Source organism: Chiloscyllium plagiosum, unplaced genomic scaffold (genome assembly GCF_037043375.1).
Source record: "Chiloscyllium plagiosum isolate Xiang-an unplaced genomic scaffold, Cpla_swu_hap1 HiC_scaffold_24, whole genome shotgun sequence".
In the NCBI taxonomy this organism is placed as follows: Eukaryota; Metazoa; Chordata; class Chondrichthyes; order Orectolobiformes; family Hemiscylliidae; genus Chiloscyllium; species Chiloscyllium plagiosum.
This window is the reverse complement of record NW_028270162.1, coordinates 47,815,244-47,824,006: the sequence shown is the minus strand read 5'-3', so window position 1 is coordinate 47,824,006 and position 8,763 is coordinate 47,815,244. Positions and strand designations below refer to the sequence as shown.

At 66.9% G+C, this 8,763-nt stretch overlaps 1 protein-coding gene across 1 annotated transcript in view; it reads left to right on the top strand.

Moving 5' to 3' along the window:
- Nucleotides 1-525: 525 nt before the first annotated feature.
- The window catches only part of triap1 (TP53 regulated inhibitor of apoptosis 1), a 10,693-nt gene continuing 2,455 nt past the window's right edge, over nucleotides 526-8,763 (top strand). The window contains exon 1 of the mRNA XM_088000137.1: nucleotides 526-727. Coding sequence (XP_087856263.1) covers nucleotides 581-727 — 147 coding nt within the window. The 5' untranslated portion in view covers nucleotides 526-580. The remainder of the gene's footprint in view (nucleotides 728-8,763) is intronic.

Genomic DNA, 8,763 nt, shown 5'->3' with positions numbered 1-8,763 from the left:
CATTTAAGAGGCATTTGGATGGGTATATGAATAGGAATGGTTTGGAGGGATATGGGCCGGGCACTGGCAAGTGGGACTAGGTTGGGTTGGGATATCTGGTCGGCATGGACAGGTTGGACTGAAGGGTCTGTTTCCATGCTGTACATCTCTATGACTCTATCACGTGGACTGACTGCCTACAGATTGTGTGCTTTTTTTGCAGATTTGTATTTGCAGATGCATTCTATTTTGTTCAAAAGCAAAATCTGCAAAAAGCACACAATCTGTAGGCAGTCAGTCCATGTGATATTTTATAAATTCCTACTTTGAAACAGTCTGTGTCCTATAATCCTGCCCCACTAGCTATTCCAAATAAACCTGTTGGACTCTAACCTGGTGTTGTATGGATTTTAACTTTCTCAATGATGACACCTTCCGGGCGCAGAGCCTGGGTTCACCAATATCAATGATGGCACCTCCCGGGTGTGGGGAGTTATGTGCCAGTATCAATGATGGCGGCTGGCCATGCCCGGAGCCGCAGGGATCACGTGGGTCGCGGGAGCAGATTGCGGCGGCGCGGGGCCTGCGGCCTCTCCTCGACATGAACAGTGTGGGCTCCGAGTGTGTGGAGCTGAAGCGGGGCTACGACCTGTGCTTCAACCGATGGTTCGCCGAGAAGTTCCTGAAGGGAGACAGGAGCCCGGATCCGTGCAGTGAGCTCTTCAAACAGTACCAGCAATGCGTGAAGGTGAGGGGGGAGGGAGGGGGCGGGGTAGTGAGGAGGGAGGGGGCGGGGTAGTGAGGAGGGAAGGAGGGAGGGGGGTTAGTGAGGGGGGGGGGTAGTGAGGGGGTAGTGAGGAGGGGGGGTAGTGAGGGGGGAGGGGGGTAGTGAGGGGGGAGGGGGGTAGTGAGGGGGTAGTGAGGAGGGGGGGTAGTGAGGGGGGAGGGGGGGTAGTGAGGGGGGAGGGGGGGTAGTGAGGGGGGAGGGGGGTAGTGAGGAGGTAGTGAGGAGGGGGGGGTAGTGAGGGGGTAGTGAGGGGGGGGTGAGGGGGGAGGGGGGTAGTGAGGGGGGTAGTGAGGAGGTGAGGAGGAGGTAGTGAGGGGGTAGTGAGGATGGGGGTAGAGAGGAGGTGAGGAGGGGGGTAGTGAGGAGGAGGTAGTGAGGGGGTAGTGAGGGGGTAGTGAGGAGGTAGTGAGGAGGAGGTAGTGAGGAGGAGGTAGTGAGGAGGTGAGGAGGGGGTAGTGAGGAGGGGGTAGTGAGGGGGTAGTGAGGAGGGGGGTAGTGAGGAGGGGGGTAGTGAGGAGGTGAGGGGGTAGTGAGGGAGGAGGTCGTGAGGGGGTAGTGAGGAGGGAGGTAGTGAGGGGGTAGTGAGGAGGGAGGTAGTGAGGGGGTAGTGAGGAGGGGGCTAGTGAGGAGGGGGGTAGTGAGGAGGGGGGTAGTGAGGGGGTAGTGAGGAGGTAGTGAGGGGGTAGTGAGGGGGTAGTGAGGAGGGGGATGGTGAGGGGGTAGTGAGGAGGGGGATGGTGAGGGGGTAGTGAGGAGGGGGATGGTGAGGGGGTAGTGAGGAGGGGGATGGTGAGGGGGTAGTGAGGGGAGGGGGATGGTGAGGGGGTAGTGAGGAGGGGGATGGTGAGGGGGTAGTGAGGAGGGGGATGGTGAGGGGGGTAGTGAGGAGGGGGGTAGTGGGGGGGTAGTGGGGGGGTAGTGAGGGGGGTAGTGAGGAGGGGGGTAGTGAGGAGGGGGATGGTGAGGGGGTAGTGAGGAGGGGGGTAGTGAGGGGGTAGTGGGGGGGTAGTGAGGAGGGGGGTAGTGAGGAGGGGGGTAGTGAGGGGGTAGTGAGGAGGGGGGGTAGTGAGGAGGGGGGGTAGTGAGGAGGTAGTGAGGAGGGGGATGGTGAGGGGGTAGTGAGGAGGGGGATGGTGAGGGGGTAGTGAGGAGGGGGATGGTGAGGGGGTAGTGAGGAGGGGGATGGTGAGGGGGTAGTGAGGAGGGGATGGTGAGGGGGTAGTGAGGAGGGGGATGGTGAGGGGGTAGTGAGGAGGGGGATGGTGAGGGGGTAGTGAGGAGGGGGATGGTGAGGGGGTAGTGAGGAGGGGGATGGTGAGGGGGTAGTGAGGAGGGGGATGGTGAGGGGGTAGTGAGGAGGGGGATGGTGAGGGGGTAGTGAGGAGGGGGATGGTGAGGGGGTAGTGAGGAGGGGATGGTGAGGGGGTAGTGAGGAGGGGGTAGTGAGGAGGGGGTAGTGAGGAGGTAGTGAGGAGGGGGATGGTGAGGGGGTAGTGAGGAGGGGGATGGTGAGGGGGTAGTGAGGAGGGGGATGGTGAGGGGGTAGTGAGGAGGGGGATGGTGAGGGGGTAGTGAGGAGGGGGATGGTGAGGGGGTAGTGAGGAGGGGGATGGTGAGGGGGTAGTGAGGAGGGGGATGGTGAGGGGGTAGTGAGGAGGGGGGTAGTGAGGAGGGGGTAGTGAGGGGGTAGTGAGGAGGGAGGTAGTGAGGGGGTAGTGAGGAGGGAGGTAGTGAGGGGGTAGTGAGGAGGGGGGTAGTGAGGAGGGGGGTAGTGAGGAGGGGGGTAGTGAGGAGGGGGGTAGTGAGGAGGTAGTGAGGAGGGGGATGGTGAGGGGGTAGTGAGGAGGGGGGTAGTGAGGAGGGGGGTAGTGAGGAGGTAGTGAGGAGGGGGGGTAGTGAGGAGGGGGGGTAGTGAGGAGGGGGGGTAGTGAGGAGGGGGGGGTAGTGAGGAGGGGGGTAGTGAGGAGGGGGGGTAGTGAGGAGGGGGGTAGTGAGGAGGGGGGGTAGTGAGGAGGGGGGGTAGTGAGGAGGGGGGGTAGTGAGGGGGGTAGTGAGGGGGTAGTGAGGATGGGGGGGTAGTGAGGGGGTAGTGAGGAGGGGGGATAGTGAGGAGGAGGGGTGGTAGTGAGGTGGTAGTGTGGAGGGGGGGTAGTGAGGAGGGGGGTAGTGAGGAGGGGGGGGTAGTGAGGAGGGGGGGTAGTGAGGAGGGGGGGTAGTGAGGGGGTAGTGAGGATGGGGGGGGTAGTGAGGGGGTAGTGAGGAGGGGGGATAGTGAGGAGGAGGGGTGGTAGTGAGGGGGTAGTGAGGAGGAGGGGGTAGTGAGGAGGAGGGGGTAGTGAGGAGGAGGGGGTAGTGAGGAGGAGGGGGTAGTGAGGAGGAGGGGGGGTAGTGAGGAGGAGGGGGGTAGTGAGGAGGAGGGGGGGGTAGGGAGGAGGAGGGGGGGGTAGGGAGGAGGAGGGGGGGTAGGGAGGAGGAGGGGGGGTAGGGAGGAGGAGGGGGGGTAGGAGGAGGAGGGGGGGTAGGGAGGAGGAGGGGGGGTAGGGAGGAGGAGGGGGGGGTAGGGAGGAGGGGGGGTAGTGAGGAGTAGTGAGGAGGGGGGGGTAGTGAGGAGGTAGTGAGGAGGGAGGGGGGTAGTGAGGAGGGAGGGGGGTAGTGAGGAGGAGGGGGGTAGTGAGGAGGAGGGGGGTAGTGAGGAGGGAGGGGGGTAGTGAGGAGGGAGGGGGGGTAGTGAGGAGGGAGGGGGGTAGTGAGGAGGGAGGGGGGGTAGTGAGGAGGGAGGGGGGGTAGTGAGGAGGGAGGGGGGTAGTGAGGAGGGAGGGGGGGTAGTGATGTGGGAGGGGGGTAGTGAGGAGGGAGGGGGGGTAGTGAGAGGGTGGGGGGTAGTGAGGAGGGAGGGGGGTAGTGAGGAGGGAGGGGGGTAGTGAGGAGGGAGGGGGGTAGTGAGGAGGGAGGGGGGTAGTGAGGAGGGAGGGGGGTAGTGAGGAGGGGGGGTGGGTGAGGTGGGGGTAGTGAGGAGGGAGGGGGGGGTAGTGAGGAGGGGGGTAGTGAGGAGGGAGGGGGGTAGTGAGGAGGGGGGTAGTGAGGAGGGAGGGGGGTAGTGAGGGGGGAGTGAGGAGGGGGGTAGGGAGGAGGGTAGTGAGGAGGGAGGGGGGTAGTGAGGAGGGAGGGGGGTAGTGAGGAGGGAGGGGGGTAGTGAGGAGGGAGGGGGGTAGTGAGGAGGGAGGGGGGTAGTGAGGAGGGAGGGGGGTAGTGGGAGGGAGGGGGGTAGTGAGGGGGAGGGGGGGTAGTGAGGGGGAGGGGGGTAGTGAGGGGGGTGGGGGGGTAGGGAGGGGGGGTAGTGAGGGGGAGGGGGGTAGTGAGGGGGAGGGGGGTAGTGAGGGGGGGGGGGGTAGGGAGGGGGGTAGTGAGGGGGGAGGGGGGTAGGGAGGGGGGTAGGGAGGGGGGTAGTGAGGAGGGAGGGGGGTAGGGAGGGGGGTAGTGAGGAGGGAGGGGGGTAGTGAGGAGGGAGGGGGGTAGTGAGGAGGGGGGGGTAGTGAGGAGGGGGGGTAGTGAGGAGGAGGGGGGTAGTGAGGAGGGGGGGGTAGTGAGGAGGAGGGGGGGTAGTGAGGAGGGGGGGGTAGTGAGGAGGGGGGGGTAGTGAGGAGGGGGGGCTAGTGAGGAGGGGGGGCTAGTGAGGAGGGAGGGGGGTAGTGAGGAGGGGGGGTAGGGAGGGGGGTAGTGAGGAGGGAGGGGGGTAGTGAGGAGGGAGGGGGGTAGTGAGGAGGGAGGGGGGTAGTGAGGAGGGGGGGGTAGTGAGGAGGGGGGGGAGGGAGGGGGGTAGTGAGGAGGGAGGGGGTAGTGAGGAGGGGGGGGGTAGTGAGGAGGGAGGGGGAGTGAGGAGGGAGGGGGTAGTGAGGAGGGGGGGGGTAGTGAGGAGGGAGGGGGAGTGAGGAGGGAGGGGGTAGTGAGGAGGGGGGGGTAGTGAGGAGGGGGGGTAGTGAGGGGGGTAGTGAGGAGGGAGGGGGGTAGTGAGGAGGGGGGGTAGGGAGGAGGGGGGTAGTGAGGAGGGAGGGGGGTAGTGAGGAGGGAGGGGGGTAGTGAGGAGGGAGGTAGTGAGGAGGGGGGTAGTGAGGAGGGAGGGGGGTAGTGAGGAGGGAGGGGGGTAGTGAGGAGGGGGGGGGGTAGGTGAGGAGGGGGGTGAGGAGGGGGGTAGGGAGGGGGGGTAGTGAGGAGGGAGGGGGGTAGTGAGGAGGGAGGGGGGTAGTGAGGAGGGAGGGGGGTAGTGAGGAGGGAGGGGGGTAGTGAGGAGGGTGGGGGGTAGTGAGGAGGGAGGGGGGTAGTGAGGAGGGAGGGGGGGTAGTGAGGGGGGAGGGGGGTAGTGAGGGGGGAGGGGGGGTAGTGAGGGGGGAGGGGGGTAGTGAGGGGGGAGGGGGGGTAGGGAGGGGGGTAGTGAGGGGGTGGGGGGTAGTGAGGGGGGGTGGGGGTAGTGAGGGGGGAGGGGGGGGTGTGAGGGGGGAGGGGGGTAGGGGGGGGGTAGTGAGGGGGGAGGGGGGGTAGGGTGGGGGGGTAGTGAGGGGGGAGGGGGGGTAGGGAGGGGGGGTAGTGAGGAGGGAGGGGGGTAGGGAGGGGGGTAGTGAGGAGGGAGGGGGGTAGTGAGGAGGGAGGGGGGTAGTGAGGAGGGAGGTGGGTAGTGAGGAGGGGGGGTAGTGAGGGTGGGGGGGGTAGTGAGGAGGGGGGGTAGTGAGGTGGGGGGGGGGTAGTGAGGAGGAGGGGGGGGGGTAGTGAGGAGGGGGGGGTAGTGAGGAGGGGGGGGTAGTGAGGAGGGGGGGGTAGTGAGGAGGGGGGGGGTAGTGAGGAGGGGGGGGTAGTGAGGAGGGGGGGGTAGTGAGGAGGGGGGGTAGTGAGGAGGGAGGGGGGTAGTGAGGAGGGGGGGGTAGGGAGGGGGGGTAGTGAGGAGGGGAGGGGGGGTAGTGAGGAGGGGGGGGGGTAGTGAGGAGGGAGGGGGGTAGTGAGGAGGGGGGGTGCGTGGTGGGAGGGGGGGAGGGAGGGGGGGTAGTGAGGAGGGAGGGGGGGTAGTGAGGAGGGGGGGGTAGTGGTGGGAGGGAGGGGGGGTAGTGAGGAGGGGGGGGGTAGTGAGGAGGGGGGGGTAGTGAGGTGGGGGGTAGTGAGGTGGGGGGGGTAGTGAGGAGGGTAGTGAGGAGGGAGGGGGGTAGTGAGGAGGGGGGGGGTAGGGTGGGGGGGGTAGGGAGGAGGGGGGTAGTGAGGAGGGTGGGGGGTAGTGAGGAGGGAGGGGGGTAGTGAGGAGGGGGGGGTAGTGAGGAGGGAGGGGGGTAGTGAGGTGGGAGGGGGGTAGTGAGGTGGGAGGGGGGTTGTGGGTGGGGGGTGTGAGGTGGGAGGGGGGTAGTGTGGTGGGAGGGGGGTAGTGTGGTGGGAGGGGGGTAGTGAGGAGGGAGGGGGGTAGTGAGGAGGGGGGGGGTAGTGAGGGGGGGGGGTAGTGAGGAGGGGGGGGTAGTGAGGAGGGGGGGGTAGTGGGGGTGAGGAGGGAGGGGGGTAGTGAGGAGGGTGGGGGGTAGTGAGGAGGGAGGGGGGTAGTGTGGGGGTGTGGGGGGTGTGGGAGGGGGGGGGGTGTGGGAGGGGGGGGGTAGTGAGGTGGGAGGGGGGGTGTGGGTGGGAGGGGGGGGGTGGTGAGGAGGGTGGGGGGTAGTGAGGAGGGGGGGGTAGTGGGAGGGGGGGGGTGTGGGGAGGGGGGGTAGTGAGGAGGGAGGGGGGTAGTGTGGAGGGGGGGGTAGTGAGGAGGGGGGGGGTAGTGAGGAGGGGGGGGGGGTAGTGAGGTGGGGGGGGTAGTGAGGAGGTGAGGAGGGAGGGGGGTAGTGAGGAGGGAGGGGGGTAGTGAGGAGGGAGGGGGGTAGTGAGGGAGGGAGGGGGGTGTGAGGGGGGTGAGGGGGTAGTGAGGAGGGAGGGGGGTAGTGAGGGGGTGAGGAGGGGGTAGTGAGGTGGGAGGGGGGTAGTGAGGGGGTGAGGAGGGGGGTGGAGGGAGTGGGAGGGGGGGGGTAGTGAGGGGGTGAGGAGGGGGTAGTGAGGAGGGGAGGGGGGTAGTAAGGGGGTGAGGAGGGGTGGTAGTGAGGAGGGAGGGGGGTAGTGAGGGGGTGAGGAGGGGGGTTGTGAGGAGGGAGGGGGGTAGTGGGGGGTGGGAGGAGGTAGTGAGGGGGGGAGGAGGTAGTGAGGGGGGGAGGAGGTAGTGAGGGGGTGAGGAGGTAGTGAGGGGGTGAGGATAGTGAGGGGGTGAGGGAGTAGTGAGGGGGTGAGGAGGAGGTAGTGAGGGGGTGGGTGGGAGGAGGTAGTGAGGGGGTGAGGAGGAGGTAGTGAGGGGGTGAGGAGGAGGTAGTGAGGGGGTGAGGAGGAGGTAGTGAGGGGGTGAGGAGGAGGTGTGAGGGGGTTGAGGAGGGAGGTAGTGAGGGGGGTGAGGAGGGTAGTGGGGGGTGAGGAGGGTAGTGAGGGGGTGAGGAGGGTAGTGAGGAGGGAGGGGGGGTAGTGAGGGGGTGAGGAGGGGGGTAGTGGTGGCGGGAGGGGGGGTAGTGAGGGGGTGAGGGGTAGTGAGGGGGTGAGGGGAGGTAGTGAGGGGGGTGGAGGTAGTGAGGGGGTGAGGAGTAGTGAGGGGGTGAGGAGGAGGTAGTGAGGGGGGTGAGGAGGAGGTAGTGAGGGGGGTGTGGAGGGTGGTAGTGAGGGGGTGAGGAGGTGGTAGTGAGGGGGTGAGGAGGTGGTAGTGAGGGGGTGAGGAGGAGTAGTGAGGGGGTGAGGAGGAGGTAGTGAGGGGGTGAGGAGGAGGGAGTGAGGGGGTGAGGAGGAGGGAGTGAGGGGGTGAGGTGGAGGGAGTGAGGGGGTGAGGAGGAGGGAGTGTGGGGGTGGGAGGAGGGGTGAGGGGGAGGGTGTGAGGGGGTGAGGAGGAGGAGTGAGGGGGTGAGGAGGAGGGGGTGAGGGGTGGGAGTGGGTGGGGTGAGGGGGAGGGAGTGAGGGGGTGAGGAGGAGGGGGTGAGGAGGGGGGAGTGGGGGGGTGAGGAGGAGGGAGTGAGGGGGGTGTGGAGGAGGGAGTGGTGGGGTGAGGAGGGGGTGGGTGAGGAGGAGGGAGTGAGGGGGTGAGGAGGAGGGAGTGAGGGGGGTGAGGAGGAGGGGGTGAGGGAGGAGGGAGTGAGGGGGTGGGAGGGGGTGGGTGGGGTGAGGAGGAGGGAGGTGGGGGTGAGGAGGAGGGAGTGAGGGGGGTGAGGTGGAGGGAGTGAGGGGGTGAGGAGGAGGGGGTGAGGGGGGGTAGTGAGGGAGGAGGGGGGTAGTGAGGGAGGAGGGGGGTAGTGAGGAGGGAGGTAGTGAGGAGGGGGGTAGTGAGGAGGGGGGTAGTGAGGAGGGGGGTAGTGAGGAGGGAGGGGGGGTAGTGAGGAGGGAGGGGGGTAGTGAGGAGGGGGGTAGTGAGGAGGGAGGGGGGGTAGTGAGGAGGAGGGGGGTAGTGAGGAGGGAGGGGGGTAGTGAGGAGGGAGGGGGAGTAGTGAGGAGGGAGGAGGGTAGTGAGGAGGGGGGTAGTGAGGAGGGAGGGGGGGTAGTGAGGAGGGAGGTAGTGAGGGGTAGTGAGGAGGGGGGTAGTGAAGGGTAGTGAGGAGGGGGGTAGTGAGGGGTAGTGAGGAGGGGGGTAGTGAGGGGTAGTGAGGAGGCGGGTAGTGAGGAGGGAGGGGGGTAGTGAGGAGGTGAGGAGGCGGGTAGTGAGGAGGGAGGGGGGTAGTGAGGAGGTGAGGAGGGGGTAGTGAGGGGGTAGTGAGGAGGGGAGGAGGAGGTAGTGAGGAGGGGGGTAGTGAGGAGGTGAGAGGGGGGTAGTGAGGAGGGGGGTCGTGAGGAGGTGAGAGGGGGGTAGTGAGGAGGGGGGTAGTGAGAAGGTGAGGAGGGGGGGTAGTGAGGAGGGGGGGGGGTAGTGAGGGGGGGGGTAGTGAGGGGGTAGTGAGGAGGGGGGGGTAGTGAGGGGGTAGTGAGGAGGGGGG